At 34.8% G+C, this 20,522-nt stretch overlaps 1 protein-coding gene across 1 annotated transcript in view; it reads left to right on the top strand.

Moving 5' to 3' along the window:
• Nucleotides 1-574: 574 nt before the first annotated feature.
• Nucleotides 575-20,522, top strand: part of LOC148954454 (dehydrogenase/reductase SDR family protein 7-like) — a 46,046-nt gene continuing 26,098 nt past the window's right edge. The window contains exons 1-2 of the mRNA XM_089086534.1: nt 575-755; nt 10,908-11,184. Coding sequence (XP_088942660.1) covers nt 579-755; nt 10,908-11,184 — 454 coding nt within the window. The 5' untranslated portion in view covers nt 575-578. The remainder of the gene's footprint in view (nt 756-10,907; nt 11,185-20,522) is intronic.

Here is a 20,522-nt window from a genome sequence, read left to right on the forward strand (position 1 = left end):
TTCTGCCTTGAATTAATTGTGTGTTAGTTGCATTAGTGTTTGCGAGTTAAGGTTATTTTGGGAATAAAATTTTTATCTTAACTTGTCTTCATCTTAAACAAGACTCTGTTCTTCTTGCTACACTGCTTAAAAAGGGATTCTAATACAATGCACCAGCATTTTAAGTATCAATTATTGTTGCTTCCCATTGATTTGATACATCTACTTTTGTTTTCAGCTTTGATCTTTCAAAAAGTCTGTTTTTTGTAAGTTTTCTACTACTGATTTGCGTAAATCTCAGGGTGCCATGTCTGCTGCACAGTTTCATGACGCTTGACTCTTTATTGCCACACTTGGCATGTGCAGCCTGGTGTAAGTGATTTCTGAATGTTAATGTCACTTCACATAAATGTTATTGCTTCTTTTGTCCTCATGTAGTATTATCTGTTTTGCTAACAATGGAGGATGACTAGCTACTATTTATGACATATCCAAGTCTAAACCCATTTTTTAGCGAAATATGTTTGATTTGGATAGTTATATCAGTGTGAAATCGCTTACTTTAAGGCTTACCTAGCATTTTTTTTCCAGAACTGGGCATGCCACTTCAAATGTATAAACTGCTTGTTACACGGGTTATTGGAGATAGACCAAAGACAGCTATGTGTATCTGCCTGATATTTTTTCCAATTGCTCTACCAGTGTTTATTTTGGTTTTCATTGTGAGGATACCGAAAATTTTACGAAGAAGAAGAATAAAAGAGCTGGAGGGAAAAGTAAGGTTGTCAATTTAAAAAGGTCAACTCCATTTATCCACAATTTTTTGCCTCTCTTTCCCTTTTTCTTTCCTTAAACTTTCGTTTGTTATTATGCCGAGGCTGATGCACACAAATAATGTTTTTTTTTAATGAGAATATTTTATTTTCTTATGATATTTTACTTCTTGATTTTCCAGTCATTTAGGATCACAATTTTGATTAGGTTAAAATTTTATGAATCCAACAAAAAAAAAAGAAAAAAAGAAACAAAAGATCCAACATCAAAAATGCTAGATGCCTGCAGGTGTGTTGCTATAGTTGATAACAAGTTGGGTACTTCAATGTTAGTTTGAAACAAAAAAAAAACTTAAACTTCAATTTAATTGATTTGTTAGAGTTTGTAGAACTCAACATGGTAGGCAACTCATGGTGACTATGCAAAACCTTCTTGGTATATAAACTTAATCAGCATGAGAGTATAGAGGTCGTTCATATGTAAGGGGCCGGTCATTTTTAGGGGCACGCTTTTCAAAAGAAAAATTTGGGTGAACTTTCTTTTATTGATTAATCAGCCTTATCATTCTTTTTTTATGACGGCTTGGCAGACAATTCAAACCCTTTCGTCTAGTCACCTTCGTAATAAGTGGGCCCGCCAATGCGATTGGAGGCTCGGGCTACATAGTATCTTAGCCTCCATTCTATTCACTTTTATTTGCATTTCTTTTTCCTTTTTTTTTTTTTGATCAGGTAAAACCATGACCAATAATAATTCTAATTTTCAATTTAGGTAAAATGTAATAAAATTAAGTTTGTTTTTTTCTGATACACATGTATTGGATAAGGCTGTCTGATTTGTATAGTTACTAACTGTATTTATTCGTCACCAGCATATTTTTTGTCCAGGTTAAAGAAATGAGAACTAATTACAAATTATATGCTGTGATTGGGAGGTCAGGTCAAAGACATAAATACAGTTGTTTGTGCAAAACAACTAGAAAATCATATTCCTTGCTTTATGTATCGCTCCGTTACTTTATTATAATTTGTTTATGAAGGTTTCGCTCACAATCATTCCCTTTTTTTCCATTCACCTTTACTTTTAGTTCTGCTTTCTTTTATCAGTGGCAACCCTGGCTTGTAGTTGTACTAATTATCAATCCATACAATGTCGATATCTTTAAAAATTGTTTTTAGATACGTCTTGGAAAAACAGTTATCTGATTATTTTAGTTATTAAATAGCCTATGTTTTTGTATGAAAACAGTTTTTTGTCTAGGTTAAAGGAATATAATTCATGATAAATTTAATTTTAAGAGCCTAGGGTCAAAGACATGTCAAAGATATGACTTTTCTGTTTTGGCATAAAAGAAAGAAAAGAAAAAAATCCGAAATTTACCAGTAATAATTTTTGTATTTAATTTTTATTTTCTCTGGTTTTTCTTTCCATTTCTCTTTTTCTGTTTTCTTTGCAGATTATTCTAAGGCTCTAAGCGAATGGCGGGGGGAGGGGGTTCCTAAGCTCTCTTCGGAATTTCGAATTTTCTATAGTTTTAATTTTGATTTCTAATTTATTCATTTTCTTGTAATTTTCCTATTTATAGTGTTTTCAAACTGAAATCTACCTCTAAAAGCGCCTCCTATATGTTTTGTATTTCAATTTTATTCTCTCTCTCTTTTCCATTTCTGATTTTCTGTTTTCTTTGGAGATTATTCTATTGGTCCTGGTTATTCAAGTTATTTTAGTTATTTTTGTTCGTCTGGCTCAGCTGACGATAACATACGTGGGAGAAAGGGGGGCTGGGCTCCTGGCCCCTTTTCTCTTCGAAATCTCGAATGTTTTACGGTTTTAATCTTAATGTATAATAGTTCTTTGTTGTAATTTTCCTATCTTTAGCATCATTTGAATCCAAAGTTCCACCAACAAAATATCTCCTACATATGTATCAGTTTTTTAGATAGCTATTACATGTGATTTTCTATTAAAACAAATCTTCATCACTTATCCAATAATTATTTGTCTTTCCGCATAAGTTTTTTCTAGCAATCATGAAATAGATATTTTCTTTCAACTAAATGGGTCAGTCTATTTTTTTCCATTTCTCTTTTTTTTTCTTTAAAAATTTATTTTCATTTATTTGATTCTGTTATATTGGTCGCCTAATTATGTTTCACTCTGTCGTATTTTATGTTAACTGTATCTTTACTCGTTATTTTCCTTCTGCATTGATGTTTTGCTACCTTGCACTGTTGTCGTGCCAAACTTTTAGAGTGGATTTTGCATCCTGATTAAGCATATACCCTATTCTTAGGGCAATAAATGAATGCTAACCCTCCTCCATTTTAAACTGACTCCAACCTCCATTAACCCTCCCTCCTCAATAAATGAATGCCAACCCTCCTCCAATTTAAGATGCCTTTGCGAGACTGGCCCTAGCTCAGCCGGATTTCTGTTGATTTTGTTAGCATAATCTTTATTTTACCTAGGGGTTTTTAAAGCATTCACCGTACTGAATGTTGTTTCGTAGTTGTTCTGATATGAATAGGTGTAGATTTGTTATCCGCGAAAAGTGTACGAAGCAGTGGTGACCCGAGAAAGATTTTTTAAAAGAAAAATAAAGAACTGTAATAACTTTTTGAGGACGGATAGGCTCCGTTCTTCACCATGTATGTTTTGGATTGTTTCTTCATGAATCAACCATATTACCAAGGGTTTCATGACACCTAAGGGAAGCCAAGAAACTTTATAATAACTCATTTTTTGTTGCACACCAATTTCGTTGTTTAACATCTGTTTGGTAGTTTCAAAGTGTGTAATTTATCCTATATATCGAATCATTCTTCTGTGAGTGGTGTAAGCTCAACTCCTATTATGATAAAGGTAAGAGATCTTTCAGTGTTGTATATATGAACACAACTTGAATGGTCAAAGGGGTCCCATGATATGTTTCTCTCTACCCCTGATGCAAACGTCAGCTTTCTGCACTCTTTCAAAATCGTGGCTCCATGTGGAACTATCCAGCAGAAGTGCGAAGTTCAAGCAGTAATATTCTGCATTTATAAGCCTGTTCCTATTGCTAGCCTTTATGTAAAGTCTCTTTTTCTCTGTATATGTTGCCTTCTTAGCAAAATTGTACAAGTTGCCTTCTTATCCAATGTATTTACGCCAAATTGTTTACTCAAAATTGTTAAAAATTAATAATTGATTTAAGGAAATCAAGAGACTCCTACATTTCAACAACGATCGTAAACAGTTTCCCACAAACTATCTGTATCTTACCAATATTAAAACTTGATTTGTTGTCTAGGTCGCCAAAAAATATCTCCGTCAGTTCCTCAAGAGCATTGTCAGTTTGTAGACGGATGGATTGTTCTTACTAAAGCTAGAATTTCACTAAAATGATTTCATCCAAAAAACCGTGGAGTTATTAGATAGTCTTGCAAGTTATAAAAAGAGCTTAATTTACGATTTCAAAGTTTATATAGGCAAGGGTGCTGTTGAAGGCTCTAGCCTTGATAATGTCTTCTGATTTTATGGCCAGGCTTGCCAAGCTTATTCCAAAATACTAGGACGACAAGATGAATTAAATCAACTGGTTTTCTTTTTTGGCTGTCGCTTTAATTTTGATGGACGAAGGTGTTCATGCACTGTCAACCATGTGCGCACTAAATGGCTGAAAAGACATAGATTGGAAGACAACAAGTTTCCGAAGCACTGTGGTCAAGTTTTGCTTGATTGATTGGCGGAAATTTAGCTTAAACGTACCGTAATAAAATGGCTTGACAGCAAGCCAGTCTGTACACTGTCGTCCTAAGCGGGGAACCACATAATTGATACTGACAAACTAGTGCAGGCAAATGGAGGTTTGACCCGAAACAAATTCCAACAGAAATGATTTTTACAAAATCTTGTAGAGAAAAAAAAACTGAACAACATATTCATTTTCGTATATTGTGAGTCGATGCGAAATAACGGTTTTTTGGCTTTTAATACGATTTTTTTTACGTTTTCCGGAAAAAAAATATAATTTTAGTATTCGACCGTTTTTCTTGAAATGAAGTATCATTCTGATGCAAAATGACAAGCTGAGACAGAAAATGAAGTCAGACTAGGTGTCTGGTGCAAAACAAAAAAGATTCACTATCACCAATATGCGTTGCGGTAATTTTTGTAAAGACAATCAATCGGCACTTGTTATTCAACAAATGATCGGTTGTTCGTAAAAATACCTGAACTAGGCACTAGTATAAGACACTTCGAAGGCTAAGTAATGCAATATAAATGAAAATCGTCACATTCATCACTCAGTGTTTTAAAGATTTCAAAGTTTATTCCCAAGATTTGACTGATAAATCAATTAGACGAAGACCTCAAGTAATGCCAGAAAGTCGAGTAGAAAATTCCTAGGATTAATCCCACTGCCGATGACATAAGAAATGCTCAAAAGATACGCATTGTGCACCATAAATCAGACGAGTCCAGACTCTCGCGAATCAGATATGAAGGTCTGAGAGATTTTCAACCAGTTGTTAACTCTACCCTTGAAATCCTCTGGCATTCCTCCTGGTACCTGAAAACTCCAAGACCGGGTTGGACTGGCACACAGCAAGCACTTATGGTGGGGAATCACCCAGGGAAATCGTCTATTGTTTTCCTCCCAATGATCGATCTCCCAGCTAGTGACGACACCTGTATGTACTCCACTTTGCGTTTTATTGTAGACCAGGCCATGCGACATGGATTTACTCCCGTCGTAACCTTTGACCAACCCTTGTGGTGGAAAGCCATGAAAATGGTCGAAGCGGCTTCACCAGTACGTGCTCTTTCACAAGTCGTCCTGAAACTTGGAGGATTCCATGCCATGATGAGTTTTCTTAGGATAGTGGGTTATATCATGGATGGGTCAGGACTCAGAGAGGTTCTTAAACACGTGTATGTGCCCAATACTGTTCCCCACCTTCTCAGCGGAAAAGCGATCGCGAGAGTAGTACGTTGACATTTACTTAGAGACGCTGCGCTACACGTCATTCTGCTTTCTGAGGTTTTTGCCGACCACCCAGCTAGTTTTGATGAGCCAAGACTACAATCCTAAGCAATTGTTGAACTCAGAAATCTATACGAGACACTGATGAATAAGGAAGTAGTTGCTGAGGTTGCAGAAGGCAATCCTTCCTTAGAAAAATACAGGACTTCATCAGCAGCAAGAGAAAAGAACTGCTCCAGTGTCGAACATCAAAGCTTTGGTTCCAGTCTTTGGACATGGTTGCGATTCTACGAAACTTTGTAAAAGGAGAACGATCTGGGTCATGGGAGCTCCATTTGAAGTCTACCTCAGACATGTTACCTTACCTGGCGGCTGCGGGACACAACCACTATACGAAATCATGCCATCTTTACCTCCAGCGAATGGACAAGCTACAAGATACCCATCCTACGGTCTACCAGGCTTTCCAGAGTGGCATGCATGTAGTAAGACGTTCTGATAGATTCTGGGCTGGACTCTCCACAGATCTTGTCATTGAGCAGGAGCTTATGCGCTCTCTTGAAACCTGTGGTGGCCTTACCAACGGCAGCGGCATGACAGAGGCTCAGAGGTCCTTATGGGATTTGTCACGACCAGTCTGCTCTACATTAAACCTTCTGATGGAACGTATCTCACAAATTCTGTACGTTACAAGCGATCAGCAAAAGGACATGTCAGTGTCGATGCAACTCAGAGACTGCAAAGATACGCAGACTATTATCAAGTTTCTTGAAAGGGGTTCACCATTTGAGGGAGATGTTCAGTTAAGAAGCATAGCAAATGGTCTAACTGCCTATCCGTCTGCCAACGTTGATTCTGCAAAATTTGTGGGCCTAAAAGTCATTGACGCCTTTTCTGGACTGGTGGTATCTGACTTTTTTTTTCTACTAAAAGAACCGGAAAGCAATTTTACCACAACGAAACGTCAAAGGGGAGACTGAAAACGACTAGACCCGACTCTTCTTTTTCAGAGGTTTATCATGATCGCGAAAAGGATCAATCTTACGGAAACTGAGTACTTTCAACACGAACTGTGTTCCTACCCAGCACTGTCACTTTTTGACAGCTCCTGCATGCTCCGGACTGCAAACAAACCAGAACTTGCGAAGACCATAGCCCAGGCGTGCAACCTTGAGAAGCATTCATTTCCCCTCCCCGAAGGCACTCGATATATCCTAGACGGAGGAGCTCTGCTGCACAGGATCCCATGGACAAAAAATGAAAGATACCTCGAGATTCTAGACCATTATGCAACTGACGTGACAGGAAAGTACCCTTCTGCCACTATCGTTTTCGACGGCTACGATTGTGGGCCTTCCATAAAAGATATGGCTCACTCGTTGAGGAGTCGTACATTTTGCCGTGAGATCTTCTTCACAGCAGATATGCAGCTCAAGGTGAAAAAAGAAGATTTTTTATCTTGCAAGAAAAAAAAAGACAGGTTTATCTGAGCTTTGGTTGATCATATCCGTGCAAATAGTGTCTCTGTCTCCCAGGCATCAGATGACACAGATGTCACGATTTTGAAAGCTGCTGTTGCCTCTTCATGGTATCACGACACTGCCGTAGTTGGGGATGATACCGATCTATTGGTTCTCATATGCTACCACTGTGACTTGTCAAGCAAGAAACTATTCTTCGCACTTGAGCCGAAGTCAAATAAAGCTCCCCGAATATGGAACATACACACCCTGAAAGAGAATCTGGGACAAGATACTTGTCATCTGATCATTTTTGCTCACGCCCTGTTAGGTTGTGACTCTACTTCGCGAATCCACGGTGTGGGAAAAGGTCTTGCACTGAAGAGGCTGATAGAAGACAATGATTTCAGAACATCAGTTGCAGTGTTTGTGCAGAAGTCCGCTTCGAAGGAGGACATCAAGACCGCTGGTGAAGACGCACTGCTGATCATATACGGTTCGTCGAAAGTACGGAACTTGAACAAACTCCGGAGAGAAGTTTTTGAAAAGAAAGTAACAACGGCAAACTCTTTTGTTCACCCAGAACATCTGCCACCAACATCTGATGTAGCCAAGTTTCATAGCTATAGAGTTTTTTATCAAGTTCAGGTATGGACCGGGGAGCCTGATCCGGAACTGAAAGCCAAGGAATGGGGATGGAAGAATAAAGATGACTTCTTGTACCCATTAACAACTGACCTCCCACCCGCCCCGCGTATGCTCCTAAAGATCGTGAAGTGCTCCTGTCGTGTACAGTGTAATTCAGCGAGGTGTAGCTGCTTTAAAAACGGATTAATTTGTACTTCAGCATTCAGAACCTGCAAGGTAACAATGTGTTCCAACTCCCCAAAAATCGACAGCAACAATGATGAAGAGAACCTAGAACCCTAGTCGTTAATCCATTCCAAATGAAAAAGTTGTGAAACTAGTCGGAATCTGATTCTCTATTTTGTATTTTTTATAAGATTGATTATATTTAATATACTGTGAATATTATACACTATGGGTTGAACCTAAATTGTATACGAAGAGTGTTTTAAGTGTGATTTACGATACTGACCACCGAAAACCAGTTCGGTTTGTAATTCACTTTCCCTAATTATTTTCTAAAAAAAATGTAGATCAGTCATTAATGATTACGATTTTTTTTTTTCTGGTTCAGTGAACAACCTATTTGATTCTATTTTCGGTCTCAGCTCGTGATTCTACGTCAGAACCACACTTTCATTCAAGAAAATCGGGCTACAACGAAAATTGTATTTTTTAGGCAAAAAAGTCGAAAAAATGCAGTTACTTTTTGTATGGTGCTTCTTACGCTAAATCCGACTTCGTTTTCGATCTCGCCATGTTATTTTGGGTTAGAATCATACTTCAGTTCAAGAAAAACCGATGTCCACGAAAATTGCGATATTTATTCGAATAACGAAAAAAAATCGCATTAAAAGCCGAAAAACCGTTATTTTGCGTCGACTCAGAATATGCGAAAATGGATATTTTGTTCAGTTTTTTTTTTTCTACAAGATTGTGTAAGAATCATTTTTGTTGCAATTTGTTTCGGGTCGACCTCTTTTTGGAGCTCATTTTCCTGTACTAAACAGTTGCGGAAACTTTCAAAGACACAAATTGATGTTTCAAGGCCTTTTTCAATCAAAGAAAACAATAGGGTTGTTGGTGAAGTAAACCTCTGCAATATATTCTGAACTAAGTAGGGTTGACTTCAAGACAAAGAAATAGTACAAAGAAACTTCTTCAGCATTGTGGATCTTACCATCAGGAAACCTCATTATACCGGCGAGCGAGCAAGCAGACCAAGATGTTAAAGGTGGTCAATTTTTCCTGGCCCTAATTATCAGACAAATGTCCTTTTTCGTAATCTAATTTTTTCCCTTTAAACTCATTTCTTCCTTATTTTTTCCTTTTCCGACGAGAACTTGTTGATTGTGTTTGCTAATTAAGGGGAGCAGAAAAATATCCTGAAGATAAGTCGTCCTTTAGCCAGATAATCTTTTTTGAGTAAGATCAAATGGGTAATGCATGTTGAGATGACCCCAAGATTGGTCAGAATGTCAAAGGGACACAATCACTCAGACCTTGATAAATAGAATAACTGATTGGTAACTGTCACTAGAACTAACACATTCTATTTTTGCCCTAATTTTTTTTTGTCTAATTTTGTGCATTTAACTCAATGGTAAGTCTTTTTCAGTTTGTTTCGTCTGTTATATATATATATATATATATATATATATATATATATATATATATATATATATATATATATATATATATATATATATATATATTTATATATATATATATATATGCTTTCGGTGTTTACATAAACGTTACCCGTTTCGTTGTATCTGTGGGATGCCCACTTTCCAGCCTCGCACCGAGCGTGGCAGTCTGAGTGGTAATTGAGTAAAATTGTCTCAGGGATATTCCACGTTTAAGGTTTTTCCAGGATGGTTTTCTTTAGGCTATAAGATGACAACCTGTAAGTCGTAATTGGTTGTTGGCCCCCTCTAAACTCCTACACAAATTAGAACTTTCCAAAAACTACTTGATCTTATTTATCACAACCTTTGATATGCAATGTCTAGTTGATGTTTACACGACACGAATTTAGGGACCCTTGCCTACATTGGTCAGATTGGGCAGTCTGGACTCACAAAATGAATTACTAAGAAACAAGCTCTTACTTTCCACTGGCTCGGCTAAGATCCGACAATGTTTTCTCTTAAATGTCTTTCTGACAGGTGTTCTGGTAACAGAAATCTAGAGACCCTACTCAATTCCCTTCTGCTAAGGTTGAAACAGATCCTTATTTCTAAAATGTTTAGGTAGGACATACTGACTTACTACCAGTCATGTTTTCCTAAAACCCCCAGAAAAAATAGAACGGAAAGAAATGGAAACGCTCAAAGTTACTACTAGGACAATAGCCCTTAATTTCTGTCAAGTCTGGTTGAGGTCTGAAAACCCTTCTGGCAGGTGCGCTGATGACAAGAACATGACAAAACCTACTCCCACTCTGACCCTTGTGAGTCCAACGCAGTTGAAGAGGTTTCAGTGTTACATTGGGCCCATGGTTTAATTACGTTCAAATTCTAAAGAACGTCTATAAAAAAAGAGTTAATAAAAGGACTTGCAACTTAAGACTTCGATATTCACTGTTCCTGAAAATCTAGGTCAACTACAGATTTGTGATCTCGGGATTTCGAATATATAGTTCCATGTTCTACTCAAATCTAATATTAATAATCACTTTGAATTTGTCTTTCGTGAGGACAGATTTGTTTCGTTGCTTTCTTTTACTGTTTAGCAGGCAAACAAAAATATAAGAGTTTTGTCTGTATAATTGCTAGAAGTTATCAAACTTCTCAAGAATTCTCCTTCTTTGTTTGATGATTCAAATAATATTGCTTCGTACCACAACTAAAGAAATTAATGGGATGGGAGTTTGGAAAGGGATAGGGAGCCCTGGACTTAAGGGTATAGCCTTAGGTAAAAGTTTTAAAAAATTTTTTAATTCCCTCATCGTCTTGCTTTTGTAGATTTAAATTTTGATGAAATGAACCCTTTCCTCTCTGTCTGTTTCGTTCTACCAACCTTAGAAACAACTGATTATGTATGCCTGAAACTATGTCTTAAGTTGCTTGGAAATTAAATTATTGCTTTTTTTGTAGGTCGTACTTATCACTGGTGGAAGCTCGGGTCTAGGTGAAGCTTTAGCTAGACAGTTCTACAATGCAGGTTGTCGCGTAATTTTGGCATCAAGGAGATTAGATGAATTGAACAGAGTAAGAAGTAATATCATGAAAAATTCAAAACTTGTGCCATTTCAGAACGTCTTTCCACCTGTTGTTTTAAAGCTAGATTTGGCGGATCTTCAAAACGTTCCTAGTTTTGCCGACGAAGCTTGGAAGATTTACCATAGAATTGACATCCTTGTTAATAATGCGGGTATTGTTTTCACTTTCTCCTTGAAAAATCCTATTTATATATATATATATATATGTATATATATATATATTATATATATACACATATATATATTAATATATATATTAATATATATATTAATATATATATATATATATATATATATATATATATATATATATATATATATATATATATATATATATATATATATATATATATATATATGTATATTTCTTTATAGGCATCCCTTACAGCTATTAAATAAAAAAAAACAAGTTTTTTAAACTGAAAGTAAGGAGCGACATTAAAACTTAAAACAAACAAAAATTATTCTTCGTGTAAAAGGCGCTGTTCCCTCCTTAACGCCTCCTTATTTACGCTATAGTTTAAATTTGTCACAACTCTTATATTTTTTAAACAATGAAAACCTTATTCCTTATATGAAAGGGGCTGTCGCCTCCTCAACGCCTCACTCTTTACGCTAAAGTTTGACTTTCTCACAACTCTATTTTTCAAACAATAAAAAACTTTAGCGTAAAGAGCGAGGCGTTGAGGAGGTAAGTGCCTTTTGACATAGAAGGCAAGAAAACTGAAGAATATTTGCAAAAACAAGGAATTACAATTATGCAAAACACAAAAAGCAACAAGTTCCTAATGTTTTAAAGAGGAAACAAATGAACAAATATTCATATATTTTTAATACGTATATAAAGGGGCTCGCCCCTAGTCAATACCTCGCTCTTTAAGCTAAAGTTCGAATTTTGTTCCAATTCTTGAAAAATGACCCTTAATCACAAAGGCCGTTACTTAGAATAAATAGCTCTTATGAAAGTACTAAAAAACTTTGGCTTAAAGAGCGAGGTACACATAATCATAGAAAATATTTACCAAATACATTAGATAAGACTATATTTATGCATCCTATCCGGTTCTCGGAGTACAAAAAAGCCGTTACTAGTTTGAAAAATGGATTTTGGGCAGGATGTGATGGTATATTGACTTCTCTGTTAAAGAATCAGCCGGTGTACTTTTTCAGCCGCTTTTGTATATTTTCAATTCTTGTATAAAAAATTTATTTTTCCCAGTTTGTCTTAAAGTAGCTAAAATTTTACCCTTGTTTAAAAAAGGTGATAAAGATAACACAAACAATAATAGGCCAATTACTATTTTATCACCTGTTTCTAAAATTTTTGAAAAGATAATAAAAAGTAGATTTATTTCATTTCTGGAAAAGAATAAGTTTTTTTCTCCTAATCAGTTTGGTTTTTTGAGTGGTAGATCAACATAGCAAGCAGTAGCTGCTTTACATCATTTCTTATCAGAGGCTATGGATGATTGTTATTTGGAGGCAACTATATTTTTTGACATAAAAAAAGGTATTGATACATTAGATCATGCAATTCTTTTTGATAAGCTGAAAAATATAGGAATCGGTGGAATAGCTCTGGATTTAATGAGATCGTATTTATCTGAAAGAAGTTTTAAAGTCCAAGTTTGTGAAGAATCATCTCATATTTTCCCGTTAGAAAATATAAGGGTACCGCAGGGGTCTGTATTGGGGCCGATACTTTTTTTTATTTATGTAAATGATCTTCCAAATTGCATGCCTTCAGGTGATGAGTTACCAATATTGTTTGCGGATGATACAGCAATTAGTATGAGGGTGGGCAACGAGGAGGACCTACGATTGTCCTTGGAGACCAAGGACAACCGATTAATACCTAATTTAGAGAAGTCGGAATTTATGGTTTTTGGGAGAAGTTCGAGGTCAGTGAAGCATGTGTCATTTCAAATTATTAATATTGGAGCTTCCTTCATAAAAAGAGTGGATTTATTTAGGTATTTAGGTATTTATATTGATTCAACTCAGCCGTTTAAAACGCATGTTCGTAAACTTAAAACAACAGTGTCTAGAAATCTCGGTTGCTTGTATATATTTAAGTTGCTGTTTCCATACCAAATCATTAGAACTTTATATTTTTCATTAATTGATTGTTACTTACAGTATTGTTCGAGCGTTTGGATGCTGACTTTCCCTTCACATTTACGAGGACTCCAAATTGTTCAAAATAAATCAATAAGAATTCTGGACCATTTTTTAGCACACCCTAGGAAGACAGAGGAATTATCTGAAATTAAAACATCTTTTCTATTTCTTGATATTCTGGATTTACAACAAATTTTGCACCTTAATTTGGGCATTTGGTTTTTGAAAATCCAACATAAAGATCATTTTTTCAATAGTATGAAACTTTTGGTTGAAAATAAACATAGCCATTTATCAAGAGCTAGGATTAAGTTTCTTTTCCAGTTTGTTAAAATTGAGAGATCCAGACTAAGTTTAAGATATCAACTTCCTCATATTGCGAATAAATATAAGTTATTTGAATTAGTAAGTGAATCACCATCACTATACATATATAAAAAAAGAAATTGAAAAAGATGGTCCTTTCAGCCTACAGTAGCGGGGATTGATTGTATTATTGATTTATTTATAAATTGTTAAGTAAATCCAATCCCTATCTCCGTGAGTCGATAGTTAAGTTATGTATGTTTTTTTTTTTTTTTTTTTTTTTTTTTTTTTTTTTTCTCATTTCTTCTTTAAATTTATTTTAAATCTTGTTATGTTCTTATCAAATTTTCTTTTCTTTCTGAAGCTATGTTAGCGGGAAGTGTAATTTTTTCCCCCTATTGTTTGATAAAGGAGACATTACGAGATTCCTCTCTTCTCCTTTGTACACAATTTATGTATATGTTTTTGTTAAATAAAGTCAAGTCAAGTATTGACTAGGGGGTTAACCCAATCATACACGTAATATTTTCTGTTCGTTTTAAGTTTTGATGTTACTCCTTATTTTCAGTTGGAAAACTTGTTTTTTTTTATAATTAATTTCTGATCTTTTTTTTAAATAATGCTGGAAAATCCGGCGCCCCCTTCATAGCAATGTCCCTTCCCCCAGGACACCTTCCTTCATGAAAAGATCCTTCTATATACCCCCCGACCCACCCCCACCCCCCACTACCAGAAAAAATTCCCCCTGAAAACGTCTGTATACTTCCCAATAACCAATACTATATGTTAACATAGGGTAAAGTTCATAACTTTCAGCCCTCTCCCTGGGGGCTTCGAGGGATTAAGTTATCCTAAAAGACATAATTATAATATTTTCTACCATGCTGAACAAAATGGCTATCTCAAAATTTTGATCGGGTGACTGGGAAAAAAATGAGCGTGGGAGGTGGCGTAGTTGCCCTCCATTTTTTTTGGTCACTTAAAAAGAGCACTAGAAACTTTAATCTCCGCACCAATTATCACTCCTAAGATATTCTAGGACAACTGGGTCGATACGATCATCCCTGGGGAAAAGAAAAATAAAACAAATAAACAAATAAACACGCCTCTGTGATCATTCTTCTGGCAATAAATGGAAAATTCCACATTTTTGTAGATAGGAGATTGAGACCACTACAGTAGGAGTCTCTGATACGCTGAATATGATGGTTGGTTTTTCTTTAAGGTTCTATAATTTTTGAGGGGTCTTTCCCCCTTTTTTCGAAAATCAGTCAATTTTTCTCAGGCGCTTAACTTTTGATTGGTAAGAAGAAACTTAATGGAATTTATATATTTGAAATCAAAATTAAAATCTGATTCTTTTGATGTATCTATTGGTATCAAAATTCCGTTTTTTAGAGTTTCGGTTACCATTGAGCCGGGTCGCTCCTTACTTACAGTTCGTTACCACGAACTGTTTGATTTGTTTTAGTTTTGTATTTAATTTAAGTCGCTGGTAATTTTGCATGACATCTACAATTTTTGACAAAATATTAGTATCTATGTTACTTTTCAAATATTCGAGAATATGTTTTTCATTTCTGTTTCATCCCGAGCCGATTGTGTATAATCTTCATCATTAGAGATATATATTGCTTCATGAAACTGTACAAAATAAATACGGAGAACAGAAATGTATCAGGAGGCTTTCTAACATTGAATTTTGTGAATATGATTTAAATCTTTTAATTTCTTCACCATAAATCCAAGGTCTAATGTCCAACCAGGTTATAGTAGCGCTTTTGGATAAAATTGAGCTTGCACACAACTACAAGGCCAATTACAAGGCCACTACAAGGCTACAAGACCACAACTACAAGGCCAATTATGTATCAATTCGTAATTTTGAAGTGAAACAGTGTTCAACCTTCAAGCATAAAATCTATTATTGATTGATCAGAGTAAAGATTTAAACATTTTTTTTTAAGTTAAAAGAAACAGAAGATTTGAACAGCAGTTTCCCTCTATGCAAGATAAATCTGATAAAAGATACAGAAACATAGTACTAGTAGGCAATAGTGGAGAACAAATTGGCGTTGATCCTAAAGTCTTGAACAAATTTCATGCATTTACGCTTTTAAAATTCTATACTACAAGTATGACGTTCGGGAAGTGGGTTTTACTGCATATGGTGATGATATTTTATAATGAGTCTTTCTAAAGGAAGTCAATTAAGAACTGTAATGCATTTTCTAGCAAGCTTAAGGATAGAGGCCTTTCTATTAGTGTTATAAAATGTCAAGATTTTCCTGTAATGGTTAATAACGAGCTAAATTAATTTGTGACAATAGTATTCCGTTTCCAGTTTTGATAGTGCTGTTTGTCTGGGGTTGCTTTATTGTGGTTCAGCTCGAGATTGAAAGTTGACGCAAATTTCAAATGTTCAAGAAAAAATTTTAAAGGTCTTCAGATCAATTATACTGCCTCATCGTAATTATCGTCGTTATATTTTAGGCTCTCTTTTTAAGGGAGTACCTTCCCGCTATCTGTCTGTACTTCCCTTCTTTTAAAAATTTGAACATTTGCGATTTTTCATACATTTGCTATTTTAAATATTGTTATTTTTATATCTTTTTATCTTTTCCAATTTGCTTTAGTAATACGGAATTGGTCTTAGGATTTAAAATCAAGCAGATGTTGGAATGAGCTAAGATTAAGATAGATAACTTTAGTGTATGTCTGAAAATATTCTCTCTGTGCATAAACTTTTCCCTATTTCCTGATTTAAAAAAAATGTTCGAGATATTAATTATTTGCCTTTTTGACGTATTTTTTCAGTTATTGTTTTAGCCTATTATAAAGATTTGCTTTATTCTATTTGTTGGAAGTATTTTTGTAATTTCATAAATGTATTTTATGTACTCCTCGATTTTTAGGGAAATTAATTTAGAAATCTTTTTCCATAAAATAAGTTTTTCAAAGAAAAGTAAAGAACTCCATTAAACCAAAAATGAGCTGAAATAAAATTAAATAATCTACCAATCTTAAAACTAACACAAATCACCATCAATAGATGAATGAAACCCGAAACGAACAGAAAACACAATAAATAACCCAGTCCATTTCAAACCAAGCAGAAATTAACATGATTAGGGCTGACAACCCCCAAGCATTCTCAAGATCAGAACATAGTCTACACTTTAAAGAAGACTTTAAGTAATAAGAATTAGCATATGTATATTAAACTGACAATGCACATTCATTTGTATTTTTTTCTGTAAATTGCAAATTATGTTCTAGTCTTGAGAAGGCATGGGGGTTGTCAGCTCTACTCATGTTAGTTTTTGCTTATTTTAAGTTTAACTTGGTCATTTATTGTAATTTCTTTTCGTTTTGGGTTTCATTTATTTATTGTGGTTAATTTATTTATTGTGATTTGGGGTAGTTTTGCTCTTTGTAGATTATTTGATTTTATTTTTTTGATTTTTGGTTAAATGGAGTTCTTTACTTTTCTTTCAAAACTTATTGTTTGGAAAATGTTCTTTAAAATCCTTTCTATTCGTTTTTTATTGAAATAGTCTTTTTCACGAGAAAAAGAAAATAATACTTTATATCTTTTCGGTTTTGTCTGTAAGAATCCATAGTTTGGCTTGCTATTTATAAATTGAAGAAACTTTTCAGAACTTTTTAAGAACATACATCCTTTTGAAAATCTTGACACAAATAGTACTGTTTAATTTACTTATATACCTCCTCTAGTTGACCTGAAAAATAAAACTTAATACCAGCCTAAGAAAATTCTATCTCTGCTCTTTGACAACCTGGATACACTTACACTCTTTTGATTTAGTTAAATTATTATCTTAATGTATTTACCTTCAGTCGTTCTTGGGATATTGCTGAGATTACTTATTGGCAACCAGCTTACACACAGTGCCTTTTGATTTAGTTTTAAAACATTATTTAGTTTTAAATCATAATGGACAAATTGCATAACTGTATGGGTTCACATATGATATTCCTAGTGACATAGTTACTGGACTGTTCAATCATGCAAAACAAAAAGACAGTCTCAAAATTTGATTGGCTGAAAAGACTGGCTTAGCAGGAGGGCTACTTGCCCTCCAATCACTTTTGACTGTTAAAAAGGGTATTTAAGCTTTTAATTTCCTACTTAATCAGCTCTTTTAAAAGTTTCAATGATTTACTAGCTATTTACTAGCTATGATAGAGCAGCATTGCCTATGATATTGCTTATATGCCCTTTTGAAAACCTGAATTCATATAGCCTTTTGTTTAATTAAAACTCCCCCTACAGGCTCCATAAAAGTTTCACCTTAATACCTTTAGTGTCATTAGGTACAGTAGCCGTAGAAGTGGTATTAAAAGCATACACATAGTGTCTTCTGGCTAGTTCAAAATCCACCACAAATTACCGTGAAAGGTCTAACTTAATAAATTAATATGTTCTTGAAATCTTGCTTTGTCACCCTTTTGACAATCTACATGCTCATAGTTCGTTTTGATTTAGTTCAACACTCGCCTAAATATTCCTTGAAGGCTTCACCTTAATACCCTTAGCTTGTGTAATAGCAGTAGTAGCAGTATGCAGATATCACCTTTGGTTTTGTTCAACAACATCCCCTTCAATACACGGTGAAAGTTTCAACTTAATACTATCAACCGTTCCTGAAGCATCCGATACGTACAATTTCGATATTGCCCAAAATTTTCGCCTTAATACCCTTAGCTTTAGTAGCAGTAGTAGTAGCACAGGTCTTAGTAGTAGTAGCAGTAGAATTAATAGTAGTAGCCTTAGCTTTAGTAGCAGTAATAATAATAGTAGCAGTAGTAGTAGTATGAATAGAAGCAGTAGCGTTAGGATGCAAATATTGTCTTTCGGTTGATTCAACACCCCCCACAATAAGTCTTGTAAGTTTCAGCTTCACACACAAAACTATTCCTAAGATATTGCTGATATGGCCTTTTGACAGCTTGCATACAGACGTTGTGTTGTGATTCAATTCACCTTCCCCTAAATATTCCCTGAAAATTTCACCTTCATACATTTAGACATAGTAGTAATAGTAGTCACACTAGTAGTATTAGTATTAGACCCCGGCGCCGCGCCGATGAGGGATGACCGGCGGCGGCGGGGCCGAAAATAGCGCGCCGCGCCGCGCCGCCCGTAAGATGTCGGCGGCGCGCCACCGGCGCGATCAATGCTGACCGCAAACATTAATGTTTTCATTAGTCTTTCTCAAATCAAAGCTTAAATTTACAACAGATTCGAGCCTATTCATGAGTTCAAAAATTCACAAGTCGCTGGCTGGAAACTGGTCTCCTTCGTTATTCATCAAGAGAAGTAGAAATCTGATAGAAACGAAATGGCTTCGACGTTTCAGAACCCTTGCATAATACGAGTAGTTGAAGTATCTATTAGCTATGTATTCTTAAAATAAATAATTATCAAAATTAGTAGTTTTTTTCATCGAGCATTACTGCATACAAAACTTCAAATACCGTATCACAAAATTCGTCAGTTATCTGGGTAAAAACTTTGAATATAACTTTGAACTTAGAAGCTTAATTTTTTCATAATGCCCTTTGCCTATATCTGTTTTGTCACCTATAAAACTGTTGAAATGGGCTGCTTTGATATTGATTGTTTTTTTTTTTTTTTTTTTTTTATGTTTTTGTATCAAAAAAAGCCTTAATGTATTAAAAACTGGTTTTTTAAAACAATTAAAAAAAAAATGCATTTTAAAGTTTTTTTGGCTTCTTTATAGAATAAATGTCATGTAGGCTAAGGCTAAACTGCTGCTTTTTTATTGGTTTTGGCTGCTTTTTTGGATATTATTCATTTTTTCTTTCGAAGATTCATTCCAAATTATAAACAGATAAACACCTAATATCAGTCAAATTTATAAACTGCATCTAAAAGGAGTAAATTTATCAAATTGAAAAATATATGATGAACACTTCACATGAGAACATTTCACCTACATTGAAACAAAAAACACTTAATGGTTTATTCGGTATGAAGAAAAATGAAGTGCCAGCTATTTTCTTAGGTAAAAAATGAAAAGCTCATCCGTTTTAAATGAAATAATATGCAGACTGAAGTAGCTCCAGGAAGATGTTGGGATTTTCATCCTAGTTCGCCACTTTTAATCCAAGCAAAATGTTAGGACACTTAGTATCAGTTATTGAGTTTAAGCTTTGATTTCCAAATGCTCACAAAAATTACCAAATTTAAGAAAGTCGCAACAATAAGTCACATGTGGTCAAAATACTCAAAGACTCCTCTTTGATCCCCACCCAGGCTCAAAGCTTCTGCTATGGTCATTTCCATGGAAATCTCCAAAGAGTTTTTTTTTAAATAGCTTTTAAGCGTAATTAGGGGTATTTAGCCTTTTTTGCTTTTCATCAAAGATTTGAAAAGAGTGTTATAATATTCCAAATGTTACATTTGTTATATTTGTGCATATTTTTGGTAATAATTTGTGGGGTGATCAAATTTTTTAAACCACTGTAGATACTTAAGAACGTTACAACATTTAATACCCTGATGTCTTAAGACTGTCAAAGACTGCTCCTTGAACCTCCAAAATTGAAAGTTTGTATTATGACCAGGCCTTTTATTTTAACTTGGGCATCGGACCAAGGGCGCCATTGTCACTCGAATGCAACGTTAGGTAGGAATGTCACTATCGCTTTCGTCACTCCAATTCGTTTTAGTGTGAATCTGCCTGGTATTTATGAATGAATGTTTTCAAAGTAAACCCGTTCTGCTTTAAATTGAAAAAAATTAACTTTTTGGGATCCCCTGCTTTCAATAAAAAAAAATCGAGATATTATCATTTGAATGTAATACCTCCCTACCCCCCCCCTCTGGATACCGCCTTGATAGGATACCGTCTCAGCTTTCGTTTGAAAAATAATTTACTTAATAATTAACTAGGTCACTATATGGTTCAAACAAACACGCAAAATAACGTTAAACAGCTTAGTGTTCCTTGAAAAAAAATTGAGGGTATGAGTAAAGTGGTACAAAGACAAAAACAGAAATGTAGAAATTATT

The sequence above is a fragment of the Artemia sp. Qi Xiang Cuo genome, chromosome 3 (genome assembly GCF_049724085.1).
Source record: "Artemia sp. Qi Xiang Cuo chromosome 3, ASM4972408v1, whole genome shotgun sequence".
In the NCBI taxonomy this organism is placed as follows: Eukaryota; Metazoa; Arthropoda; class Branchiopoda; order Anostraca; family Artemiidae; genus Artemia; species Artemia sp. Qi Xiang Cuo.